This window comes from Drosophila melanogaster, chromosome 2L (assembly GCF_000001215.4).
Source record: "Drosophila melanogaster chromosome 2L".
In the NCBI taxonomy this organism is placed as follows: Eukaryota; Metazoa; Arthropoda; class Insecta; order Diptera; family Drosophilidae; genus Drosophila; species Drosophila melanogaster.
The window spans coordinates 4694721-4722676 of record NT_033779.5 but is presented as its reverse complement, the minus strand read 5'-3'; the positions used below and the strand labels follow the sequence as shown (position 1 = coordinate 4722676).

Sequence of the window (27956 nt, the reverse complement as noted above, 5' to 3'; positions counted from 1 at the left end):
TCCGCAACCATCTTCCATCTTTATGTGTAGCTCCTTACATATATATCGTTGCTCGGGTGTTCGTGATAAAATCACATCTATAAACATTAATCGCTCTTTTATGAAGTGTAATAAATTCAGAGTTACACGTTTGCCTGCAATTTAACGCTCTTGGCCGTTTTTCTCGGCTTAAAGCCTTTAAGGATGGGAAATAAAAGTGGAACTTGAGTTTAGTTTCTCTAAAAATAGCTTTATTCATATTTGATTGGTACCCAGTTTGGTAATTAGTTTCGGTTTTCGGTATTAGTTTCTTGTTGCTAGTGTGTGTGAGTTTTTGAGTTACTTCTCAGTGGCATTTGGTTTCGAACAACATGAACAAACATTTAGTAAATACATTCAGATAATTCTTATATGAATATCATATAACAATCACGGCTTCTTGGTGGAATACCTATTTAAACGATCTAAGCAATATACATTCATATACAGGTAAATAATTATCAATACTATAAACATTCTATTTTAGAACTATCGTCGCCAAAGACGTGTAAATTTGTTTGGTGTTTGATTTATGCCTAGAATCGAATAAGTAAATAAAATTAGTAAATAATTCGTTAGCAATGAGAGATTTATCTGTAATATATTCCGTTCAATTACATATTATATTATTCATATTATTCTATTGGGTTCCAAGTACGTACAAATATTTGCCAGCTACTTGAACCATTGTGTTTCGGGCCTTCGAAGTTCGAACAGAGTTTTTACATTTTCATTGTCATTTCAGCGATTCAACAATTGATTTGAGTGCCCAAGCATAGTTGATCAGCACTTACTTGTTGGCAAAACAAATTGATTTACATTGTTCAACAAATTCTGCTCACTCCCTGCCATTTAAATTGCTCCACAAATAATGTTCAATTAATTGCCATTAAATATGCGGCACTTAGTAATAATAAATGGCCAAAGGTATGTGCACTCGCAATGAAAAATGCAGTCCACTGAAAAGTTGTTTTTGCCCTTTTAAAACAACCAACCTATAAATTTTCCATATGCTGGGCTGCGGCTGCTTAAAAGCATATTCAATATGTAAAATTGAGAACTGTGCAATTTTAATGCGATTTCGATGGAAACAAAAACACAATGAGCTCATAATTATTCATTTCGGCCGTGCATAAAAATTTATTTGCCAACAATCGCTATTGGCGAACAAAGGCTATAAATGGCAGGAAGTAGTAGTGTATTCTTAAATAATTAAATTTCTACATTGTTGGTCTCATCTATTTCGTTCTGGATAAAGAATAAAATACCTTTTACTCTAAACTCTGATTGTGTTTGGATCTAACAATTATTAGAAATTAATCCTTTATGCTGAAACGAATATTTATTGGTTGGCTGATTGAAATTCTTTGTTGGCTTAAACACATTCACAGAATTCATTATTATCATTGGAGAATGGAATATTGATTTGTTATTGAACCTTGTTTTTTAAACAGATTGATCTGGTTCAATTGTGTTTTCATTGGTCACACGTTGCTTTGTTTTTAGGTACTGTGCAGAGTTCTCTGTGAAAACCGTGAAATGAATAAACGGAAACCTAGAGACATTTCAATTACATTTCTAATTTGGTTAAATATACGTACATACATAGATTTCTGTTTGAGTAACACGTTTGTTATTGCTTCTGTTTAGCACTTGCCTGGCCAGGCTTTTAACTTAATTACGAAGGCTACATCGTTATCGTTATCGTTATCAACTACCTTTACTATGCCATTTGCTCCCAGCACCCTTCACATCCTCGGCCCAGCCTCTGTCTAATCTTAGTGTTAACTCCAGGGTGACACCATTCCATTTCCATTTCCGGATAATGTATGTGTGTGTAGTTTTGCTCTGGTCTATACATTGACTACATTTTAATGGCCTAAAAAGTCTTAACTGGCTGCGATCCATTGTGTATTATGGTCTGCACACCATATTCATATTGTGTGATTGGTTTTACGTTTTAAATTAATATTGTTTATGCAGCATAATTAACTTTGATTATACACATGTCTCCGTCGACCTTTGATTAATTTACAATGCTAATTGAGTGTTCCGCTCCTCGGCTTAAAATCTAGAATTTCCTCAACGTGTATGCAGGCTCAGCTTAGGCGCTAGTAATTGATATAAGTAGTGGTTGAGTGCGTTGACTGGCTCGCATCCTGGCTCCGACTAGTCCGCATCGGGCTACACACCATCCGCCTGCTCTCAGAGATAGTTCGGCCTGGAGACGCAGCAGAGCAGGCTCATGTTCTTGCAGATGTAGTTCTGACGCCGCTTGGCCTGCCAAGGTCCAGTTGTGTCCAGCGCCGCGTTGCGTTCTGCAAACATGGATATGAAAGAGCAAACAGTTGGCTTGATTAATTAATGGATTCGGCGGGAAAATACCCATGTGTGGATAACATAGAATATTTAAGATATTTCAGCAAAAACAAGAAAAACACTTTATTGGCTGACAGTACTCAGTGGTCCAGAAGCCAGGCTACAAAACCTCTGCAGCCCAAATAGCCTGTCCATATTTTGTGCGCAGCTTTGCCCTTTTTTGTATGCTACACAATTTTGCTTGCTCGACGGGCCTTGGCCAAATACCAAAGTGCACGGCAATGGAAGTGCAGGCAGCCAAGTCACCGGACCACTGGGAGCCCGTGAGTCCGGGAGCCTGCGCAGTTGGAGCACTCACCCAAGTACGCCTCGTGCTGCGGCATATACTCCTGCATCTCGGCCAGAAGCACGGCAATGTCCTGCGAATCCTTGGTGATGCTGCATAATTCCTCCTCGTTGAAGTCGGGCGTGAACTGTTTGCACAACAATATCTGGCTGATGACATTGCCCAGGTTCGAGGGACCGGCTCGGTTCTCTGAAAGTAGTAAAAAAAAAAAGAAATAAACTTAGAAGCCAAGGGATAAATCGGAATCAAGTGATAAGCCGCCACCAGGTTAAGGTGCAGTGGGGTCAAGCTGAGGGCAGAACATTTGGTCGGAATGGCAATAAAACAAACCATGTTGTTTGAGTTGGCCGCAGAGAGCGGAAGCCGCATTTATTTGTTTCATTCATTTGTATGCAAACATTTTCCTTTGACGTTTGCATTTCCCGCTTTTTATTTATTTCCGTGCTTTTGCTGCTTCATTAGCTTTTCGCTTTTCATTTTGGGACGCCCTTTGATGTCTGTCCGTTTGTAACTGAAATAAACTTTTGGGCTTCAACGTTTTCTAATTTAATGAACGGAAAAATTGAATAAAGTACTTCTCGAAGTGTATGCGAACTTTGTCAATTATTCGACCCACAATCTAGGCGAAAAGTTTTGCGTATTTCTATAATCTATTTGTTCAACAGTGTCTTCATTGCTTTGATATTGGACCTTTGATTGATTGCAATCAATATCCGATCAGCCATCAATCTTCATCAGCCGCATTGAAATTAATTACTTAGTGAAACTTGCTGAGCTGCATGCCTCGGTGCATTGCAATCTATTCGATCAGCCAATGCGGCGTATGCGCAATATTCATATTTTATCGAGGATGCATGACCAGCGTTCATCGTTCGCCATTTCGATGCAGGGCATCAGCTGAGTTAGAGGGTCTATTGGTTTACAATCGAACATATACATATACATATATATGGCACTGAAGTACAAAGTATTTCCACTCATATGGTGTTGAGCAGTCCTGGCAACGAATACCATTTCGCTTAAATCTCGGAAAGAGATAAATTTTCGCTGGCAATGCAATAATTAAAGGTCCACATAAAGCTGTCATCCCATACATACTATCACACTGCCATGTCGATTTTGCGCATATTTTGGTTTGTAATTATAACAGCCAAACACCAGGCAGGAAAAACGTTTTCAATTTTTGCACTTTTTATTGCTTATTCTGCGCTGATGGCATTTTCATGGCACTGCAGATATTGTTTGCTTGTTCCCACGGTTGGTCGCGGGTGCGTTGTAAATTCGCTGCATCCAGAGGCCCACCAGCCAGAAACTCGGGCACTGTGGCTTTGGTAAATATTTACCACCCATTCCGGCCAAATTTGCCGGCGTGTTGACAGTGAGAAACCAGTGCCTTTGCCAGTGCCAGTGCCATTGGTGGTAATTTAAAAATTTATGATCAGCAATTGGCATTTGGCATTTGCGTGGCCATTTGTATTCGCTGGCATTTCTCATGGCCACTCTGGCGACAAATCAGTTCGAAGTTCGACTCTGCATATTTCTGCGCTCGCACGTGCACATTAAACATGGCTAAAGAATGGCAATCACAGCCAGGACACACAGAGATCCTGAATCGCAGCTGCAGTCCCCGCCAACTCCCCAGTATGCCAAACAATTGTTGAACGTGCAACGAGTGAGTGCTGCCCTGAATGGCAATGTCAAAGAAACGACACCCTCGTTAAGTCCAACTCGGAATGCAGGCAAATAATTCGGAAGTGAGGTCATTTAATTTACTACATATATAAGGCAGATCAAATGCGAAATAAAGGCAGCCAAGCTTAAATGCTTATCAAAGTCCTATGCTTGCAAGCCACTAGGTTCCCTACTTATTTAGAGTTTAAGCTTGTTAAGCCCGAATAATTATAATTATATCACACACTTGAAGCACCATAACGACCATGCACTATGCATTAGATTTGCTTTCCCCCACTTTATACAAATTATGGCACCCAAAAGCAGAGTCCTTCTCTGACTTTGACATTTGCTGGCGACAGCAAAATCGCAATGACCCGAAATCGAAATGGCGACAGCTGAAACATGCTTTCAGTTGGCACTGGGTCACGAATTGTGCGTTGGCGTTGAATTAAACTTACCATAATAGCCGGACATATCCATTGGCACGACTTGTATGAGGCGATAGCTTTTCACAAGTTCACGTAGGAACAACTGGGCCATGTAGAACAGGAGCACCAAATGCGGGTTGTCGGTGAGGATGCCGTCGGCCATGGCGCTGCAAAGAGCAAAAATTGAAGGGTTAAAACAATGGCAGCCATACAGCAAGGTAACGTGAACATCGGATTCCGAGTCCTGAGCTCTGAGCTCTGAGTTCTGAGTTCCGATTTCCGAGTGAATATGGAACTGCAGTGGCATGCCGCAATCGGTATGGGCCGCATTTGTGGCACGCCAAATTGCATGCGGAAATTGTGAAATGAAATTTATATGATTTTATGACATTTCTTTGGGTCGAGAGTGTTGGCGTCGTAAACTGGTGACAAACTAATTCATTTCCGCCAACTTTTAAAGGCCATCCTCGATGATTGTTTCTGGGTTCAGCTGCCTCCGTTGTGCTCTTTTTTTGTGGAAGCCATGTGTAATATATTTTTTCAGGCCACGACACTCACAGTTTTCCGTTATTCGGAAAAAAGTATTGGCACTGACAGCCATTCAGTAGAGATAAAAACGTTTTCGATTTAAAAGTTTTATTTAAGCCATTTTTTAGACTCTACTGCAATGTAAAATTTAAGCTGCTTAAAATGTTTTCGAAAGGTTAACTGCTGCAAATTAAAGTCTAATTCTACGATCAGCAGCAAAACGACATTTTAATTCAACGAAATTACCATTACGAAAATCATTTATATAATTCCAGAAACCGCTCTGCAGCACTCGCTGCGGCATAATTCATTTAGAAAACACTCAGAATTTACAGTGGGTACGCAAATTGCTGCTTAGTTGACATTAATTTCAGTTTTAGCAGCACGAGGAACACAGTCGGGGCAATTATAAAGGAAAAACTGGGCGAATTTACGGAGTGGGGCACAAATATAAATTGCCATAAACATATTTGCAGCTACACAGGAATAAATTCAATTTGTAAATTGCTTTTGCATAGCCCAAACTCCATGGAGCTGAAAATGAAAAATATGTATTTCACAGGGGAGCCGAAGCCAGAAAGTGTTGCCATGTCCTCTGATTTCACCCCACGACTGGCATTAAAGCAAATAAATTGCGAATTAATCTTCCCCAAGGTGAATCCGAAACGGAGTTTCGGTGCGAGGAGATTCAGCATAAAGTGATTTAGATTTGAGCTGCTTACTCACGGAAAACTTATTCCTTGCGGAGGCAAGGGAAAATTTAGGCTTGAAAGCTTGTGTTTTTGATCACCTAAATGTTATGCATATACCATAAATATATTTCAAATTACGTTTCTATAGATATCAACATTTTAGCATTTGAACAAATTGCGAAATCCGCAATTAACGTATACAAATTCGCCAGCATGCTAAATTCATAATCATCAGATTATAACCTCTGGGTAATACCCCATTAATATTTTACTATCACACATCAGCATTTATGCCACAAATTACGCAGAGAGGAGTGCGACTTTAATGCCTCGAATCGTAATTAAATTAATGCTAAGCGATTTCCCTGAAAAACTGCAAGTTGTAAATGGCAAAGGGCAATGTTTTAATGACCACCCCGCCGCCATCCGATTACCCCATCTTTCCTGGATTGTGGAGCATGGACATTAACGTGGGTCATTTTCGCCAGCACCACACCCAGAAAATGGCAATAATAAGTTTGCAGCAGAGGAATAAAATCTGCAAAGCATCCGAGAACCCAGCAAAAACACAAGAAGAAAAAAAATAGAATAAGTAAAAGCGAAGGGCAAGCGAAGAAAAAATGGGCAGACCATTGTCAGCAGATGGTCTTGATTACAGCTCGGACGTTATATTCATTTATTGCAAATAACAGTGAAGTATTTTTTATTCGCTCGCTAGACCAAAGGAAATTCAACGCGGAAAATTGAGCAGAATGTCGAAGGGACTGGCCTTCATAAAACGCGCTGCCCAATCGAAGTTATTAACTGCAGCTGTATGGAGCTGTTAAAATTGCCACACTTTACGAGACGGGAGATTTCTTAAAATGTCTGCCGCTACGTGACGAGCTCTCCCTAATTGTGTAACACAACCCACTGCTCCCTGTCCACCATAATTTGCTGTCATTTTCACAAACATGACCGCAGAATACAGAGGCTTCCTTCGAGTTGGCCAACCGGCGAGGGAAGCCAGCATCAAGTGTCGAAATAATGAACGAAGTAGCCGACAGCGACAATAAAACAATGCAGCACAGCAAGGACAATGGGATGCCAAAGGATATCGGCAATATTACATTAAGTCATAAAGTTATATTTTCAACTGAGTTTTGAAGGTGTTCATATGGATTTATATCACAAAACAATTTAAGCTGCATATATAAGGTATAAGTATACTTTCAATTTCAAATGTAAATTGGCGAACAAAAACCTTTTCATGTAATAAATTCATTTTTGAAATATATTCCCAACTCATATCCACTGTGGCAGTGGCAGTTGCAGGAAACATAAAATTTCCGACACAGCCGCAGACAACGCCATCGACGACGTCTATGAGATTGGCTTTGGCTGTGATGGTGACGTCCCCGGAGGTCGGAATCCTTGTGTTATGTTCGCCCTGCGGACTCTCTGGGCAATTGTCGGATTGTGTTTTCCGTGCAGCAGCGAAGGACGAAGGATGTGCCAGCCAGCCAGCCAGCCAGCCAGCAGTCCGAGTAATATTTGCAGCGGAAATGCGTTTAAGGCAGCACGATGGCGATGGCGATGGATTGCGTGGAGTGGGACCTCGTCCCTCGCCACCGAGGACTCTGTTGACTAACTTGGCTGTCAAAACAGGAGGAGCCGAGCAGCTAAAACAAAGGCAACGCCAGTAATTTAGCAACAACAAACAACTGCACATAACTACAAGGCAAACAGCAGAACAAATGCGAAGTAAGCGCAGGCAAATAGACAGATGGATAGATAACATGAACACAAACGCAAACACGGCGAAATGGACCGAACGTCGCCTCCAAGGATATACATGTGCTATATAAGATACACTGCGATCAAAAGATTAGTAAGCTGATATTACTCTATGGTAAAATCTATAGTTTTATCACCTTGCTGGAAGGCAAACTAATGCTTTAGATTACCGCGTTGGTATTGCATTTTTTCGTGTGTATCTCCAGGACATGTATAAGTGCGAGTTGGACAAACAAACAGGCAAACAACTATCAGTCACTCAAGGCAGTTGGCAAAGTGCTGCCGCCATCTGAGAATCTTGGTGGAAATGGGAATGGAGGTGGAAATGTGAATGTGAATGGGAATGAAAATGGGCATGACTTGAGAAAAATGCCTGCAAGGGTGTCTATTCCAAGGTAGTCTCATAGGTCTGGGCTGATTTTTCTCAACACGCCGCTTTTCGAAGGGAAATGGCATTTCATTGCCTTGGGTGGCCACAAGGTATCACAACTTTGTCGTCTTGTTTGGCCAACCAAACCACAAAAGTTGGGGCGAAATGGTAAATGTATTTGTTCTAAAAGCCAAGTTCGAGGGTCATATTTGAGTTGCTATTATGAATGTTTAGATTGCGGTGATCTAACTTAGATAGAGAATGTTAACTCTCAGAAATATTGCTTAATTTAATCCAAGCTTTGCATGCTTAGTTTCAAGCTATAAATAAACTGGAAATTTACCATTTTTGGTTTATTTGCAAGTATAATTCGTTTAAAAGGCTTCAACTTTTAGTTTCATTCTTTAACACGAAGACTTGACATTTTCCTTACGGCAAACCAGCCAACTTAAAGTATTTATTTTCCCTTGGCGTCCTTGATTTTCTTTACTTTCTCCTCTTTATGGAAAACAGGGACAGTGCCATCGGGCTGTTGTGACTTTGGCTGTCTCACATGGGTCATGCATGTGTTTACAAAACATAAAACAGCAACAAACATCGAAACATTGTCAGAAAGTTTGGCTCTGTCATTGCCAAGTTGCCACTGAAGTTTTTCCCCAGCCTCACGGTGCCATCCATTTGCTTTGTTCATTTTCCGAGAGCATACTTTTTGCTTTATTGAACTTTTACTTTCAATTTAACTTGGGGTCCTCGGAGCAGGCGGCTTTTTTGCAGCGCTAATTCATTGTCGTCACTCATACGCCATGTGCGCCTATTTGCAAACGGTGGCCCGGCGAGCAAACGAAGAATGTGAGGCTGACTGCTCGACGAGTCGTTCATTTGTGTCAATAAAGCAGAAATTAATTGAAATCTCCCCGTTGCCCTCCCCCCTTTTCGGTTTTTTGTCCCTGGTCGACTGCAGCCAATCATCAATTTAACTGTCTCTGGTTCCGCTTTTCCTTCATTTTTCTGCACTTTTCCCCAGTCGAAATGTAGTGCGGATGGACAGAGGCATATTGACATTTCTCACTTCAGAGTGACATTTAAAGCTTCTGCTCGATAATAAATCACATTGTCATATGGCAGCGTGGTGTGCTTAAAAAGTTCCTAGCCGCAAACAAAATTTTGACAGATACCCCATGTCTGAAATTACAAATATGCCATTGTGTGTGAATTCCTCCTCAAGATGTTCACTAAAAAAAAAAAAGAAGAAAGAGGCGTGCGATAATGGCACATGTGTGGCATCCACAAGGGATTTCGCCTTTGAAACTTTTTGGAGGCATAAATCAATAAATTGAATTCGGTAAACAGACAGGCACCGAAAAAGTCAACAGGGACGTTAAGGTTTAGTGCCTTTCTGGGCTCTCCAGAGTAAATCCATATCACACTGGTGGAAGCTCATGCCACATCATTCAGTGCGGTCTTTCAAACCACATTTGTGCAGTTTTCGCTAACTCTACTCGTTGTTATTTCGAAACAAATGAGAAAAACAATAGCACACAGGTCCTTTCATCAGGTTTAATGAATAAAAATTGCCCAATATGCTCGCAGCCCCGGAGGCAGCTCGAAAAAATGTTATTAACTTTTGCCGTTTCGAATGGAAGGGATCGGGAAGTTGAAGTGCTCTGATAAATTATGCAGCACTTTGAAATTGAATTTCAAACTGAGCCACTAACTCATTTTGGAAAGCATTCCAAGGACCTTCAATCCGAGTCCAACAAATTGTTATTTATGTTATCTCAACGCAACCCAACCGCTTTTCTCTTACCAATTTGGCTGCAATTAGATTTGCATACATTTCCATAAGGAAGGGACAGCCACATGAAGGATATGCCCCAAATGTCACACACACGTTGCTGTTTATGTTTATGTTAATGCTATCTATCCCTTTGGGCGTCCTTCGCTTAGATACACTGCAGAAAATTGCTGTACTCATTGGATATACATATGTACATATATATGAGAAACTAGCTTTACAACGATTTCTTCCCGTGCACATGGACAATGGAAGGGAATGTGATACGAACTCACCTCTTGACTTGAGGCATCAGGATCTGGGCGGTGTGCTTGAGTGCCTCCACGCAGGTGCGACGCAACTTGCGGATCTTCTCCCGGAGCTCGGGGCAATCCTTGGCCTGGCCGACGTGTATCAGCATATCCCGGAACAGTGCCACATGGCTGTTGATCTCCACGATGAGCTGGAATCAGACGGAGTGAAGGAAGTGAATGAGAGATTCATATCAGGGTCATCGGCGGCAACTGATGCTTAATTTATGCGAGAGCTCTATTAGCCCGGGCACATAGCACATTAGATATTTTAATTTATGCACAACCCCATCTAAGGACTTAATATATACGTATTTTTGTTTGCCCTGCTGGGTTGTTGGCCCATCAAAATTTCTGGGAAATTCTTGGCCAGATAAAATGTTGGCTGCTGCTGCCGTTTTACGGCCCATTGCCGAAATGGAGGCGGCAAATGAGTCGTGCAATCGAGACCTAATTCCTTGGCCGACGCCTTCGTCTTTCGCCAGCGGCGGAATCAGGCTCATAAAACTTAAAATGCCCGCAATGCAAAGGATTATTCGAGCTCATTTTTATGGCTTTTTGGGTTGGCTAGCCACGTTTTTTGGAGTGGCAGAAGGGTCAAGCTGTTGGCGGAAAATATGTTAAGTTAATTATTATTGACTGAATTCTTTAAGTTATTCCTTAAGTTAATTTTATGCGTGTGTGCTCTTTAGAAATGCTCTAAATGGCTTTAATAGCATGATTGTTTTAACTAGATTTTTATACAGCATGCTTGCATGTAGGATTATAACCAATTAAAACTGCTGTTTCACCGCTCTATTTTTAAGTAAATTTCGCTTTGTTTTTATCCCTCCACCGCCACCAAGTTAATTTCACAGTCAGTCATAAGCTTAATATCGCGAGTAAATCCCACGCCCACACCCTCACACACACAAACCAATGCCGCAAATCCCACGCACACACGCATGCGAGTGGCACGTTTAAATATTAATGGTTGACTCTGGCAACCTCATTTCGCAACCAGCCCCCGCCCCAAAAATCCACTCCCCCATTTGGTCGCGCACTTCATTTGAAACGCGGCGTATGCGTAATTTTAATAATCCTCGAATCCTCGAAAGTCTGAAACGCCCCCGGCGAATGCAAAGTGAATTCTGTGGCTTGACTCAATTTGGGACGACAGCTGTGCCGATGAAGAGATCCGTAAGGAGGCTGGAAGATTTGCAGCTTTATGAAATATATGCATGATTAGTCATATTGATGGCATCGGCTTGACAATGCCACAAAGACAGGGCCAAAAGAGGGCGTAGGCGTAGCGGGGCGGGGCACTTAGCCAAATTGCTTATTGAAAGTGCTGTGAGTGCGCTGTTTCCTCCCCTCAAAAACTTTATCCAATAAATGGGCGGGGCCAAATGGGGGCGGGATCATGGTTTTGTAATCATTCCTCTTGGCTTGGGCATAGCCGAAACTTTTCCACCATCAGCTGTTGTTGCCCTCTCTCCTCGTCGTCAATTTTATTGGATACATTGTTTTTTCGGAACCCAGCTTTGTTTGCCTTTCAGTTGTGATATTGACAGGAACAAGACAGAATCGATGGGGAATCTGGGTTAATTTTAAGCAGAAAATCAAATTGTGCCGACTGAGGAAAAAGGACCTTTGCAAAGATTGGCGAAAGGGTAAAAAAGAAATTTTATAGCGTGCGACTTGGGGAAAAGGTAGACGAATAAAAAAAATAAGCTTGAAATATAATTTTCCAATATTTGTTATTCGGCTTCAAAGCTTAAGTCCGACTATATGTTAGAACCCAACAATAATTCATTAAGTACCTAAAAGAAGACATAGCTCACTGGGGAGCCCACGAAGTGCCGTCTGCGTGGCTGCCTAATTATTTGGGTTTTTTTCGCCCGTCCGCCAAGGACAGTGGCTCCCATAAAACAACGGCCAGTGAGGCACAGGTATAAGCTCGTAAAAGCCACACGCATAAATTTTATATGACGCTTAAATCTCGGCAGATATAAAGAGACAAAGCCGGGCTTTCACTGTTGGCAAGGGGTGATGGTGGGGGGTGCCCATTTCGGATGGGCATTGCAAAAGTTCATGCAGCTCATGCAAATCCCAAACGTAAACGCCTGTCGTCTTCGTCCTGCGGCAAAGGTCCTTGGGCTGGCATAAAAAGGGACAGGCGAGAGCGGCGCTAAACCCGAGTCAAGTCCTTGTGAAACAACAAAACCAGCAAATAATACAAATGCGAAAAAAGCCCGAGCACATTTCGGAAATTACCTGGCCACACACACACACACACCCCAGCAAGCCATATGAGAATGTATATTGGACTGGGATATATGTATTCAATTCCCCCGGCGCACTTGGCGCTCCATTTGGTCAGTAATGAAAACAGTGCCTCATAATGGTGGCAGCACCTAAAATGTGTGCCACAAAAGATGTGCCGCCATGCGGTGCAGCGTGTAGAATAGTAACAAGTTGTAGTTGAAGAGTCCCCATATCATCCCACAGTCCATATGTATATGCATATATGCATATCCATGCGGAACTAGACTGGCCACGTTGTTTTGCCATTCCCCTACTGCCAACCACTTTGAACTACTTTTGCGTCAACAGTTGAGGCGGAAAATTGAAAAACATCTGCGAGCTTAGTGCAGCAAAAAGGAAACGAAAGCAGAAATTGTACGCGCTCTACGTGCCACAAGCCATATGCTATGTGCACCGCAGTTAAATGTGCAGTTAAAGTAATCCTGAAGAAATGAAATTGTTTAAACAAAAAAACAATATTATATAATGAAAATATTTTTGGGTTTTTATTAAAAAACAGAAAGTTTCAATACAGGACTAATGCCAAGCTTTAATTCAAGTAGCTTCATGTTCATTTCAGATACATTGACTTCTTTTAAAATCTATTCAAATTTTTTCCAGTGCACCTACGTGCTGTGGTTGCCGTAAAAAACACACTCCTTTCCTCGTTTCCCAAATGTGTAAATCAGCAAAAACGCAAATGCCACAACGCCAAGAACAAGACAAAGAAAGCCCGCGGGTATAAGATGGGTGCTTTGGGTGGTGGGTGGTAATGGGGTGGTTGGGTGACTGGGTAAGGAAAGCAGCCAACACACAAAAGCGAACGACGACAAGCAAAACTGAATCTAGACAAAGTGAAAGCGGAAATTAAAATTGCAATACAAAGGAAGGGAACCAACAAAGACAAAGAAAGACAGCGTTTTCATAATGAAGAGAATGTGTAGTCGTTGCAATGTGTTCGAGTTTGTTTTGGAATAGCTTAAGAATGCATTTGCCGCGGGCAATGAACAAATAATGTCCACATACAACACTTTGTACTTGGACCACCAACCTACAGAAATTAAAAAAAAAACACATTTTGCCCCTATGTTTCCTTATTATAGTATAACATTGTTAGGATGCTGAAAGAAAGCGAAGGATAATAGTAATTCTCCTTTTTCATTTCGCGCAAACAACAGATGCACTCCTTTCAGCCAATAAATATCACGCACCATTTGCAACACGAGCTGCAAAAACTTTGATAACGCCCTGCTGCTAATCCCCTTTCCACGCTTTCTACACTTTTCACATCCACATCTGTTGATGTCCAGCAACTGCCACGCCCACCTCGAACAATTACAAGCGGACTGGGGCCAAGCTAACAGAGTGCAATGCCAAAACGCATTAGCCAGCGAACCAACAAGTTGAACTGTAGAATAATTACTATCGAACTGGCTGGTGGGTGCAGGCAATCGCGGGAAGCAGCCAACTAGCCAACTGTCGTCCTTTCAACAGTCGACCTTTCACCCCGCACTTCGACTCCACCAGCATTCGGCCAAACAAAGGTTCGTTACAGTGTATGAATGTCCGACAGGGTTTTCAAATCGGCTTACAGAGAAAAAAGTGCGCAATACCATAAAAAATAAATTAATTTTTTGCAATAGCATTTAGTTGAACTAATGCATTTTCCTTGGAGAAGACATACAAATAAAATGTAGCACCTCCCGAAATTTCTAAAATAAAGCTTAACATTTTTTTCAGTGTGCTTCAGCTTGGTAACAACTTGCAGCAGGCGAAAACAGTTGGAGCATCGAAAACATCACAATGCCGCAGATGTGCAACACACACGGCCAATATCGAATGGTCCCATGTGAGGGACATGGAGATACGATACGATTGTGTGTGCGTGTGCGGCAATACCAGGGGCGTTGGTGTTAGCCACAAAGCCCCACTCGGCCAGCAGCAGCAATAAAGGAAAAGAAGTGTCTAGAACAACCAGCGACTAGCATAACTGCGGCAAAGTGACGGTGATGAAAGCTCCTGACCCTCGTCAACCAACTCCAGACCCCTCTGAATTCGATTTCTGTTTCCACAGAAAGCAATTTGGACTGGGCTGCCTGCCTCTGGTTGGATCACATGCAACATCGTTGCGGTTTCATTAGGAAAGGATCTGAATAGAAATTTGAAATTATTGTATTAACCACTTCAAATGAACATACAGCAATCGATTCATCTAAATGTATACAATAAAGGAAAGGAAAGGCTATGGCTAGCCATTGAAAATCAAGCTTAAATTCTTAAAGGCATACTTTCCATCTTCTTTCATTTCATATCTCCCGGATCACAACATTTTCATTTGCCAAGAAAACTCCCATCTAGGCAGCAATTGCAAGGGCCATTCGGATCATTTGCGTAAGTGATAACAAAAACGTGTAATCCGCAAAATCGATAAGATGCTCGCCCCGAACGAGACGGTCTTTTATTTGCTCCTTGACGAGGAGTGGGCATCTAGTGGTCTCAATGGCCGGCGATTACGGCGATGTTGAGTTGGGTGGCAGCCACGGAGGAGGAGTAGGACCAAAGGACCGACCAAATGGTCGGAGTGTGTGCTGAGCTCCTCGGTTTACATTATCAATCAAGCCGACTGACAATCGACGGATACCTTTCGGCCGTATTGAGAGTGACACAGGGCGGAGAATCTGGCCAAGGACCTTGAATACGATCCTTTGTTTGGCCACGACTTTTTATTGCGCAACTTTCGGCCCCAAAATTTATTTGGCCTTCAAGCCACGAGCTACACATACACAGCCCCACGCAGCAGAGACAAATGCTCGTCGCTAAAGTTAAGCACAAGTTTTCAGTTTTTATTGAGGTCCTGCGGTCCCTAGCCCCAAAATAGCGAGAGTCGCACAGTAAGAAGGGCAGCCCCAATGACAGGGTCGTCTAAATGTCTGAGCAAACATGCCATACATTATTCCAGAATTAATGAAGACATATTGGCGGCTGTTGAGTGTGGGAGTGCTCATTTAATGAAAATTGGTTGTAGTTCTTTTTGGGTACGCACTTTACCCGCTTTTCCCGCTGCTTCATGCTCCTTGAAAAACTGCAGTGGCCAAAACCCGAAATTATTATTTCCACTCAAGAGCAAGAAGGCGAGCCATTTTTCTTCAACTAAAACTCGAGGGGACCGTGAAGTCTTTCCTCATCAACGCTTGTCACTCTCCCCTTTCGTCGAGTGTTTTTAAAAAGCGAGAACATGCTGGTACACTGAGAGAAACTGCTTATCAATGTGATTAAAATATTAAATAAAAAAAATACTTTCAGATATGCAAGGAAGGTAGCTCGCTGTTGACTAAGCTCACGTTTATATGAAATATCTTTTAGTCAATGTACAAACAGTAGAGTGTGAAGTTCGTGTGATATTTTTGGCAGTGTTGAAGGCGTAGTTTGGGTGGGCGTGGCACTGTGCGTGCCCTGTGAAAAGCGAGCTGCCTGGTATAAAAGTGCTTCATTACTTTGCGCAACAGCTCGCGAGAATATAATGAATGGCAATAAACGTGTTTCACATTTTCCTTTTCGCTGCCACTCCGGCCGATTCCGACCGAATTTTTCACAAAAACATTTTTCATTTAGCCACTAGAGAACTTTTGTATATGGTCAAGAGAGCCACGTTCGCTTGGCCACCACCCACCGCCCACTTTCACTTAATGCAATCCTTTCAATAACTTCCATCAGCTTTTAATGCAGTGGCTGGTGGTCGGCTTTTAACTAACTTTCTTCACATGCAAGCCATAAACTTGTTTTCCACTCAATCTTGTTATTATTATTCTACCGCGGATGCTGCGCCACTACACAGCGAGAAATTGCACAGAACTTGGCAACACCAGAGGCTCAAGTCAATTAGTTTATTTGCTTTAGCACAATTTCAGTGTGGATTAAACTGGTCAATTGGAAATGGGATTCATTAGTGCGTCGCCTTCATTTGCCGAAAGGCGACCATGGACTTTTTTTTTCGAAAGGTCACGCAGCCAGAAACCAAGCTCTTTGAATTTCAAAGTGCAAAAGAATTCTTTGGGAAAGCAAATGCAATTTGGCAATCGTTTGAGGTTTGCAAGTTTGGGAACAAGCTAAATTGGTTTCGCTCTTCGCTAGAACGTATCTTTTCAAATGCAATCAAGCGTACGGACTGTGAGTACGGAAAGCAAAGTTATTGATGCAAAGACTAGACAGCTTGGCTTTTTGACTTTAAAGCGATTTAAAAAATAAAAAAATTACCCAAATTACTTTCATTGCAATGGAATTGAAAATCCAATACACATTTGTGTTTAACTTTAAGGATCCCCTTGACTTACCGTATTCAGGTTGGTGATCTTGTCCAGCTCCACGGCCGTACTGCCGCGATGGTGGTGCAGGTGGTGCAGATGGTGAGTGGTCAACATGTTGCTAGTTGCTGTTGCGCTTCTTGCTGTTGTCGCTGCTGATGCCGCTGTTGCTGCTGCAGTGTTGCAGTTTGTTGCTGATGCTGCTGACGCATTCAATCGAAACTGGCTCTCGGGTCACAGATATCCGCTATTTTTTGTTCTTGAAGCTGCGGCAAGCCATCGAAACAGCCGCTCAGCTCGCAAATTGGCAATGGCTATGGGAATATGGCACTTAGCTTCGCTTGTTTCCAATCACATCACCTGGTGCGCTGACCATCTGCGAATGCGGCACAAATAACATGGAGCTATTGAGTGGGATTCAGATTGAATTGCATATATGCGAAATGCGGCGTTGGCACGCCTTTCCGGCATTGCCGGAAAAATGGAAGGCGGGAAAATCGGATGTGGCATCGCCGATTTCCGGCACGCCACTTCACCATCGTCGCCACAATCGACTCAATCGAGGATTTTAGTTTGCATTCGGTTTTATTTTCTCCCTCTCACCCCCCCCCCCTTTTTTTTTGGTGCCACGCCATCGATTTTCATTTGTGGCACCGCATTTTTGCTCGCAGCAAAAACAACAAACGCACCGGATGCGACAGTTGGCAACCAACTGCTCCTGGCACTTTCGGCGTTAACACATCATTTGGCTTTCAGTGGCTGAATTGGCTACTACGTGGCCACAAGCTTGCATCCACTTGGCCTCTGACCTCCGCACCCTTCGACTCGCTCAAATAAACAAGCAGGCAACAAAAGGTCGAGCTTGAGTAGGGAAATTAAATTAAATTCAACTCTTGGCGCTGCGGCAATGTGCAAGACAACAGACGGTAGATCAACAAAGTGGGTTGACTAAAAAGTACGGGATCCTTTAACTATCAAAAAGACAGTATCAATCCAGGTTATACTTATGAAATATTATTTGCTTTGGCACATATACGTTAAACTTTTCTAGAAAACTTGTTAATTAATTAAATAGTTCTCAAGCGACCTTCCACACCGCGACTGACCTTTGCCAGCACATCTTCTCCATAAAACGATGAAATTACATTAAAAGGAAAACAACTGAGAATTACTAAGCTGCAGCTGCATCAGCTGAAAAGTCTGAAAGCCAGCGCAGGAAAGCAAGGCAAACAAATGATGTCGGCTAAGACCCGAGGTAAATTGTTTGCAATGGCGATGCGCTGCAATGGCAGTATGAGATGAAGCGAAGATATCTGCCTGCACTTCGTGTTTGATTTGTGCCAGTCGAGTCGCTCGATTTACCAACACAAACAGTTATGAATGCGCCTTGAGCTAGGAATCTGAATAAATTTCGCAGAATATCAATGGAAAAAGCTTGAAATGTGTAAATAAATGTCATGGGTAGGTTAATATTCCCTAACTCGAATGAAGTAATATGATAAATAAGAACGATGTCCCCGGGGGTATCTATATTTGTGAGGCAATCAGCTAATGCAAAGATGTCAGTCTCATTTACGAAATAATTTTTGATCATTTTAACTTGGTCTGCCAGGATAATTTCGGAGAGGAAGCGAAATTAATTTCCTGTTGGAAAATGAAATTCGCACACAATTTTTAGGCACACAAGCGTGGCTTAGGCATCCGGCGTGACCAACTAAATGCGATGCCACATTAACGCCTGCTCCACCGTAAATGCAACTGATAAGAGGTGTATGTTGGTTGGCTTAGAATCGCACTTCTCCCGGAAGGATCCGCATTGTTTGGCATCGGGCGTGGAGGGGGAAGGATGAGCCGCGTGCTCGGCATGGAAAAGCGCCTCATTAAGTCACGGCGCGCTGGAAAATATGCCGCGAAAGGATTAAGCAGCGATGCCGGCGACAAAATGGCGCGACGCCTATTAAAGGATTTCATCTCATGCCCGTCAACACCGTCGTCCCGTCGTCTGTTGCCCATTTTCGTTTTCATTTCCATTTTCATTCCTGTTGCTGCCGTGCGCTTCGCCGGCTAAGTGTAATTAAAAACTTAAATGGAGAAGGAATTTAAATGTGTTGCTTTTTGCATTTATGAAACATTAACGCAAATCTGTTGCAGATCGAGTTCTGTTTAATAGTCTGTGCGCTGAGGGCCCGATTTAAATTAATTTCGCATCTGCCACTGTGGCGTATACGCAATATCTGGCACAGCCACTGCGGAGGCGAAAAAGTACATCCTCCGTTAATAAAACGGGGCCTAAGAATGCGTGGCTGTTTCATTTGTGTGTGGGAAATCCTGAACAACAGAATGTCATAATCATGTGAAATAAAACCATTCCAAATGGCAGCCAGCCAGTAACTGCGAGTGCATAGAACATGCTGACTGGCTGAGAATTAGCCCCTCAGTCTCGACACTCTGCCAGACATGGCAGAAACTCATTAGCCTTATTACACAGACACCATTCTGCGGCTAAAACTGAGGGGGCGGAACCGGGCGTAGCCCCCACATGCGTATTAACTATTCATGCCCACACACACACTCATTCACTTTCTCTCGCGCCGCAAAGACATTTGAATAATTTTGACAAATGTGTGATTAATTCAAACATTTTGGCAACTAAGGCTGTCATTTTTTATGTGAGCACGACAGCAAATTAGCACTTCATATACAGGCACTGACTGGCATTCTCGTTACGGATATGATATGTGCCATTAGAACGCAACATGAAGGCTGAAACAACTTCTTTTTGAGTCGTGGTTTTATTAAAGGAAGGGAACAAGCATGTTGATTAAATTTAGAATAAAGAAAATGTGTAAAATATATATATTCGCCATAAGACTTAGATGACAATTAACCTTTCCGAACCAGCCAAGTCCTCTTCAAGTCCCCACAATGACTGCCTGATTGGGGCTTGGGCGATTAAAGACCCTGACAAAGTGAAATTTATGGCACTCAGCACACTTAAAGCTAAACGTCGGCCGTTTTTTGCTGCCTTACACTATGCATAAGGCCAGCGAGCAAAATATGAAACAGAAATCAGCCAGAGAAGGCAGAAATGAGCGGACAGGGGCAGAAAAGTGCACACAGCAAATAGAAGCGGCAATATAAAAGAGTCGCATGCCGGAAACGACAAACGACAGTCGGCGGTGGGAGGTAGAAAGAGGAAGCCTAATGCCAATGCCAAACACCGGATGCGGATGTGTGACACATGGCCGAAGGGGCGACCTGGCCACCCCATCATACCAATCCCTTTCCACCGACGACGACTGGCAACATACGCACAATGTCATTGTCGCTCGCTTTAAGTAGGCGACTTTATTAAGCCGAGGACACTGAGGAGCACCTCCAAAGTGGCAGGAGCGCAGCAAAGGCACATGGCACACCATTTTAGAATGACAAAAACGGGCACTGTGGCACCGGTTTAAGCATCTTAAATTTGAATATTAGTTATTATTAATTACAATATACAAGATCATGTTTTTTCCATTAGAAGTAGATGTGAATATTAAGAAGAGCTTCCTTTTTCAATGGTGTTTAAATTAAGATTATTTACGTTTAAGCCCCTCACTAGGCATATAAATTATAGCCGCACGTTTAAATCAGTTTTCCGAGTTGGCTTAAGTTGCAGCCTGAATTCTGAAACCCGAAGCTCCCAAGGTGGCCTTAAATTTGCGCGGTGCTTCGCTGAAGCGAAATTCCCACTGTGCATTAAGGGTTTGCAAAAAGAACAAACGGCATAATAGGCTGGCAGGACACCTGGGCACGTGTGTGCTGTTGTTTTGACTGGCCTTGCCAGTACTCACCTGGCATAAAATTAAGCCATGACGACGCGCTTGTCGCCTGGCCTGGCTTCTTATTCCGGGGCAAAGGTCGTTTACGGCACGGCCACAATTTGTTGCTTTTTGATATTTATTTAGACGGCGCTGGCGCATGAGAAGTGAAAAGCGCACAGCCCAGTCGGAACATAAATCAAAAGCAGAAGACGGCGGAAAAACCGTGAAGGAAAAGCCGCAGCGGAAAGGGTAAACGCTGCGGCAACAATGGAAATCGTTTTCAGCTGCAGAGCTTGCGACTTAAACTGGTTATTTATGGCAGGCCAAGGGCGAAGAGTTGAGGCTGCAAAGCCCAGCTGGGTTTTCCCGATCCAAACTATTGCCGGGTAAAAAATTGAGAGAAAGTGTAATGTCCCACGACACCAAGAAAAAACTTTTTGCTTTTTGAAGAAAGACACAGGACCCGAAAAGTATGCATTAGCTCACACCTTATGTTCCTATAATTTCCAACCAGTTCAAGCCACTTTCTTACCTAGTGCATGTGGCATTAACGGGAAAGGACATTAAATTAATTGAATCATGGATAGTAACATGGAACCTTGGTCCTTTGCCCTCAATTTCGATGACAGCGATAAATCGTCGGATAACGAGAGCCACTCTTCGACCAGATCCTCGAGCCGCTCCAGTGACACCAGCATAGACACCAGCTCCGTGGAGAAGGAGCCAGCTAGCGTAATTGAGAGCCAGTCTGTCCCTGGCGGAAGCTACGATGTACGTAACGACTTCCCCAATTAGGACGCATTAATCGATCCGTACTTTTCCCCCTATCAGATTATCTCCAAGACCAACATGCTGCAATTTGTGCAGAAAATCGATGCAAATTCATCGCTGGACGATCAAGGTTGCGATATGATGGCCAGAATAGCCGATGCCTTTGTTAACGACATATCCATGCGCATAGTTAAGTTGGCCAAGTATCGAAAGAGCGACGTTAGCGTGCTGGACCTGAAGTTCATCCTCAAGCGGGAGTTCAACATGGAGTTCCCAATTGAATAAATGTCCAATAAAGGGAAAAATAATGTAGAATTTGAAAATTGTGGAATGAATAAAATGTATGAATAACTTGGTTTAAAACTGTCAGAAAGGCAACAAGAATAATTGTTTTCTGCACCTAATTACCAATGTTAACCAGTGCAATTACTTTTTGGTCAATAAAAAAAATTTTATTTTTGGGTCAGTTTTGCATTTTTTATAAGGGGTACCATCATCAAAATTTGCAAAAATTGGCAAAAAATTAAAATTTCCAAATTGGAATGCCAATTGATTTGGGGATAAAATACAAGCTAAACGAGGTATGGCATTCCATATTTGGACAATTGTTTTAAGATTTATGATGAAAAAACTGAATATATTTGGGCGAAAAATCAAAAAGGTCTCTTTTGGCAAAAACGCAATATTTAAGAGTGGTATTTTCTTCACAACTCGCCTAAAAATAGTCAGATAAGTACAGGAATAACTGTTTTCTGCACCTAATTACCAATAGCAACAATTGCTATTACTTTTTGGTCAATAAAAAAAATTTTATTTTTGGGTCAGTTTTTGCATTTTTTATACCATCATCAAATTTTGCAAAAATTGGCAAAAAATTAAAATTGCCAAGTTTGAATGCCAATCGATTTGGGGATAAAATACAAGCTCAACGAGGTATGGCATTCCATATTTGGACAATTATTTTAAGTTTTATGATAAAAAAAAGGCCTCCTTTTAGACTGAAAAACGTGTTTTGCCAAAATATGGTTTCATCGTGAATTTAAAGAATACACAAAACTCGTGTTTAATACAAATTTGTTAGCTGACGAAAGAATTTTATTGAACATAATTGTGAATACCCATTGAGGTATCAATGAGAAAAGGTGCACGCCTGGTGATAAATTGCAAACCGGATCATCATGATTAAGCAATTAATAAATTCAATGGCCGCTGTCAAGAGCCGGACTCACATTCAATAGCCCCTGCAAAGCGGTCATCATGGTCTCGGCCACACTTTCCCGAGGACTTGACTCTCGCCCTTCAGCCGGGAATTACTCAACATAAAGTTAAAGTGCCATAAAAATGCCAGGGCGCATAATGCCACACACTCACACAGTGGCTGAAAAACACTCACATGCTCCCATTTACACACATGAACGGGCACTGGGTTCCTTTTCAGGTCCTTTGCTCAAAATAAAGGATAAGACCGAGGCGGAAATTTCAGAGCGATTTTTTCTCATATTTTTTTTTTATTTGGTGCTGCCTCAAGAATAAAGAATACTTCTTCGCGGGCCATGGGTATAGCGGAAAATGGCATAATTCTGGAGCTTCTCTCTCTGACTCTTAAGCAAACTTGTGGTTTTGTATTCAGAAGATGATCTGTACTTATTTAAAGAAAACCCAAAGGATTTCATTCTATGTCGCTGAATGTTTTGCATTTGCAGTAGCTGCATTTCGTTGTTTTTAAGCGAATTCTGAGATGTAATATTTTTTTTACACTAATTTAATAGAGATTGTAGCGTTTCCCAATATTTAATCAATATCTGATTTGTTTAAGACCAAAAAACACCAAAACTCTTTAATCAGTTGCGTTTTTATTTTATTTTTCCCATTGCTGGACGAGCAATTTATGCAGTTTGTTTAAATTAACTTAAATAAATCATTACCAGCTGCAAATGGATTGGATGAAGATTAAATATATAATTGAGTACAGCTGACCTAAAACAAATGATCAATCCGCTATCAATATTTCAATATTTAACTAATGTGATTCGAAAATTGAAATAATTTATGGTTAAAATCATTTTAATGCTAAGTGAAGAGTTTATAAAAATTTATATATATATCTATTTATGGTAAATTAAGGACCGCAGTACCACCGCTTTTGTAAAAATCCCATTTGGTTGTGGCCAGAAATAGAAATTACTTTTCATTACATTTGTAACCGCCCTCGGGGCAGCCGCAAACGTTCGCAATCATAATCCAAGAACGACACATTGGGGCGCATTTAAACTGATTTGATATTGGTTCAGCGAGTGTTTGTGTGTGTGTGTGAGAATCTGTGTGTGGGCCAGCAATACCAACGCACTTCTGGGCGAAATTCGTTTGCCGTATGTCTTGGCACGCACGCAGGAAAATTCAAGCCGTCGACGAATTCGTTTGGGCGATATTATAATGAATTTGTCGTGCATATTATTCGTACATACGAGTATTCCCCAATCCGTGACGCTCGCGTACGGATAAAATGAGTAAAAGCAGACACAATGTACCACGCCCACTCCATTTGAGGGCGATCTGGCTTAGTTCCGTGGAGATAAGCAGCTAAGTGACTTTGTCCCGACATCCCATGGCCCATGGGCTGTTGACGGTTTGGTTTCGGATTCGTTTTTGGTTTTTCGAAATCGTGCGCATGAAATAAATACGAATTCTCGATGGTGTTGCGGATGATGTTGTTGGTAGATATAAATTGAATTAAAGTGATATCGGTCGCCGCTGGCCGTAATAGATTAACGAAAATGTAGCCAGGCGTCAGAATAAAATAGACGCCATCCAAATTGAGTTATCAGCATAAATCAAAGGCGGTATTTGGGTATTTGTAAGCACATTATGATTAAGCTCGGGTCGCCTGACTGTCGCCCGACTGGATTGAGCCCTCTTAATGGGTAAGTAAATGCAGCAAACAGCCTTTGCAGCTCAAAAGTTTAGAACACAAATTCTTTTTTAATTAAATTCAAGTGACGACCGCCCCTGCATGTCAAACGCGAGGAGAGCGGAAACTTCCGCCTTTGAGCGAGTCATTTTCAAAGAAATTCGCAAGTTATTCATGGCAACTTTGGGGCCAGGGCAAAAACTTGAGTTGAGTGATATGTTACCAAAGAGTTGACGCCGGGCCAGACCGAAAAAAAAAAAATAATCCTCTCTGGTTTCCGGCCAAGGTCAATGGGTTAGCTGGATTGCAATCCAAAGCTTTAAGCGAGATCCGGGTTTTTGGCACAGGACCAGAACCTGCTAAAAATGAGCAATCAATGCCAGTTGATTACCATTTGTGGAGTTCGGGCAACTCACTTGCCGATGAATCAAGTTAATGAACTAAGTGAATTGGAAAAGTTTCGAACTCTCCCAGTTCGGCTTAAGGACACAAGTATTTGACGTTATCCTTGACGGTTTGACTTGACTTGGGCTTAAAACTCAATGCGCAAGTAACTTTAATGTGTATTTAACTTTAAGTGCACAATAATATTTATCTCTAGCTTAATATCCTGGACATTATTACAAAGTTAGCTGAAAGTCTAAAGTGCTCTTTCTGTTTTGTTTATCATAATGCAGTAATTAGCCTCGTCGTACTTGTTTAATTAAAACTTTAAACTTGTCGAGCATGGCATGCCAATATTTAGATACAAATCTGGTTGCTTTTTTTACCAACCTCGGTTGCGTCCACCGGTGCCATTAGGAAATTGAGTATCTGTCATAAAAAGCCGCTTAGGCCAACATGTTTTAGCGCTTTTCATAAGTTTGTCACGTTCAATTTCCGCTGCGGCACCTTTGATAGCTTCGATGAGGAGTATTTAGTTTAATGTATTGCCATAAATTTAATGCATATCCGAATGGCACTTTAAGTCAAAATCCAGCGCGATGGCGGTCAATCCCAGGCAATTTTGAAATGGCGCTTAGATCCGCTTTTACGACCCCGGTGCCAATGTGAACTTAAGACCCAGCTGCTGGCTAAAGATCATCCCACTTGGCCGTAAAGGAATCTTTTGCCAATTTATTTATGCGAATGCAGGACAAGATGGCCAATACCAACTGGCATGAATGAAATTGTGTTACATACGAATCTAATGCCGGCCAAATGGGAGTTAAAAATTTACTAAATCTAATTGCACTGCAATGTGCAATTGTGGCAAATTGTCATCTGTCACGGAAATTGAAGTGTTTGCGTACAAAATCAGGGACATTCTCAAGCGAGTGCGGCTCCTTGGCAGTAACCCCATTACCGCTAAGTGCCATTGCAGAGGGCCAGGAAAAATTACCTGGCGGATACAGGTGGGCACTGTGGCGTGTTTACGTTCACATTCGGAGGTCTATTTCGATCTATTCTCTGGATGCAATCAATCTTGCGAAGCCATCGAGCGGGCTTATGAAAACAAACACTGCTGTTTCAAATTTATACAGCTAACCAATCACAACATCCGCCACTTAAATTGATGTGTGTGCTCTGTGTTTTTAACTTAAATGAAAATCCGCAAGGTTGTATGCAAATAAAACTCAAAACTATTTAATAATGAATTGCCTTTGCTTTTAAATATTCAAGCTTATCTCGTTGCGTTTATACTTATTTTTGAATTGTGGTCTCTAAAAGAAATTGTTTTCAATGTAATTTTGTGTAGGTGTTAATAAAATATCAAAAATACAGAGTCGGTAATGGATTCCGCTAGCTGTTAATCCTTCACCTATTTTTGGCCCACTTTGAGCCTATGGAGCCCATGGTGCTTCACGGCTGTGTTTGCATTTGCATTTCATTAAAACACAGGCAGGTAAACAAGTTGCCGCTCCTGGCACTCACTCACTCACTTACTCACTTGGCTCGGCTCAACCTCAACCTCGGCGTGAACCGCTGAGCGAATATGTCGTACCCGCGACTACGGCGGATGGCGATGATGATGATGACGAGGACGAGGATGAGGACGAGGATGAGGACGAGGATGAGGACGAGGGCGAGAACTACGGATAGTGGAAGCAGTGAGCTGTTGTTTCAGCTTTCAGCTGCTGGCATTGAGGGCCAAATGACAGTGGGTCCTGCGAGTGAAAGCCTCAAAGAGCAAATGGGGGGCGTGATAGGGTGCAGCGTGCACTGCAATTGCAGACGAGTGGATTTCAAGGCGGCCACTGATTGCACGTGGAACGTGACACGCCCACGGGCATTACAATAAGTATACGCCCGGTGTGTTTCAATTAGTTTGCGTTGTGGCCGAATAAACACGTTAAAAGTGCGTGTAAACAAATGGGGAGCGCACAAAAATGCCAGCAGATAATGACGCCATGTCCGTGGGCAAACAATAAAAGCGTCTCCCAAATTAGGCGGCCATATCAGACGGACCTGACCACATTATTCGGCCCGGCAAACAAGCAACCTGTCACTTGTCACTGGCGACCCCCGGGTTTTATTTTTATTTTTTATTACAACTTTACTCTTCCCCCGGGGAAGAGAGAACGGACAGCCCGGGCATCTGGTCAGATAATTTTCTTTGTTTTCCGGCAAATGTTTTCATTTTTTATCCGCTATTTTTCCACCTATTTTATCACGTTTGCCGTCCCTTTTGTTTCGCCCATCCTATCCCCTGTTTACTTTTCACGCACGTTCACAGGCTTCTCGGAAAACCAGACAGGTAGCAATATGCAAATCAAATAGAGGCCAAATGGTGTTGACAAACGTCGCAAAAAAATGTGTATCGGAGCGGGAAAACGGGGCGAATGCGGAATGGAAAATCCATCGGCACAGAGCTCACGTGCATCCCAAGTGCCCTGGGGAAATTCGAGCGGCACCAGAAAGTAAGAACTTCCCTAATGCAATCCCCTCCGAATTCCGGCTTATGACGGCTCGAATGTCGAACTACGTGGCGGCTCGATTTGCCCCTGGTGAAATTTAAATACGTCACTCTGCTGATCCGATTTGAACTTATTTTATTTGCATTTATTTATTCGACTTGCTTCGGTGCTGCGCCCTCTTTTAATCTATTTTGTATTGATATTTTATTTGATCTAATTGATTGGGTTAAGTGAAATAAGGGGCCTTTGTGTCTCGAAATTTAATTATTGTCTCTTTGACTGATGTCGTTTTTTTTTCTTAAATAAAAGCAGATTTTGGTGTTAAACAACAAGACTAATTCTTTATCTTAGTCGAAAGCAGAAAATATTGTTAACTTGTGTTTCCTACGCATGTTTCAGACATGTTAAAGTGGTACATGCTTTAAGTTCACACTTTTACTACACCAACACTTAAAGTTTCTGGGTGCTATTTATGCTTACATCGAAGTTCCTTTCCAGTTGAGTGTCGGCTATTCACATACTGGATCGAGCAATGCCGATTGTCCAGTTCAATTATTGACACATTATCTGCTACTCAGCTCAGCACGCACTAAAGCCGCAGCACTGACCACCGACCATTATTGACTCAGTACTCAATGCAGGCAGTGGCACAGACCGTATCGCGTATACGCCATGTGGCTCGAATCGAAAACCAAACGCAGCTCGCAACTTGACATGCGCACGTCTTTTGGGCCGCGTGTTCTCGCCTCGA

At 42.2% G+C, this 27956-nt stretch overlaps 2 protein-coding genes across 3 annotated transcripts; one reads left to right on the top strand and one right to left on the bottom strand.

Moving 5' to 3' along the window:
• Window positions 1-211: 211 nt before the first annotated feature.
• On the bottom strand, window positions 212-27956 carry dcma (decima). 2 transcript variants are annotated; one of them, NM_001103615.3, is made up of 6 exons: window positions 27686-27956; window positions 16854-17199; window positions 10222-10388; window positions 4816-4952; window positions 2696-2872; window positions 212-2336 (listed from the first exon to the last, which is right to left on the bottom strand). In NM_001103615.3, the coding sequence occupies exons 2-6, from the start codon at window positions 16938-16940 to the stop codon at window positions 2224-2226; spliced, it is 681 nt and encodes a 226-aa protein (NP_001097085.1). In that variant the 5' UTR covers window positions 16941-17199; window positions 27686-27956; the 3' UTR covers window positions 212-2223. Both variants share the same exon structure in this region, with proteins under 2 accessions (NP_001097085.1, NP_001260044.1).
• On the top strand, window positions 21192-21842 carry Taf12L (TBP-associated factor 30kD subunit alpha-2). Its single transcript, NM_135008.4, has 2 exons — window positions 21192-21400; window positions 21461-21842. The coding sequence occupies exons 1-2, from the start codon at window positions 21209-21211 to the stop codon at window positions 21683-21685; spliced, it is 417 nt and encodes a 138-aa protein (NP_608852.1). The 5' UTR covers window positions 21192-21208; the 3' UTR covers window positions 21686-21842.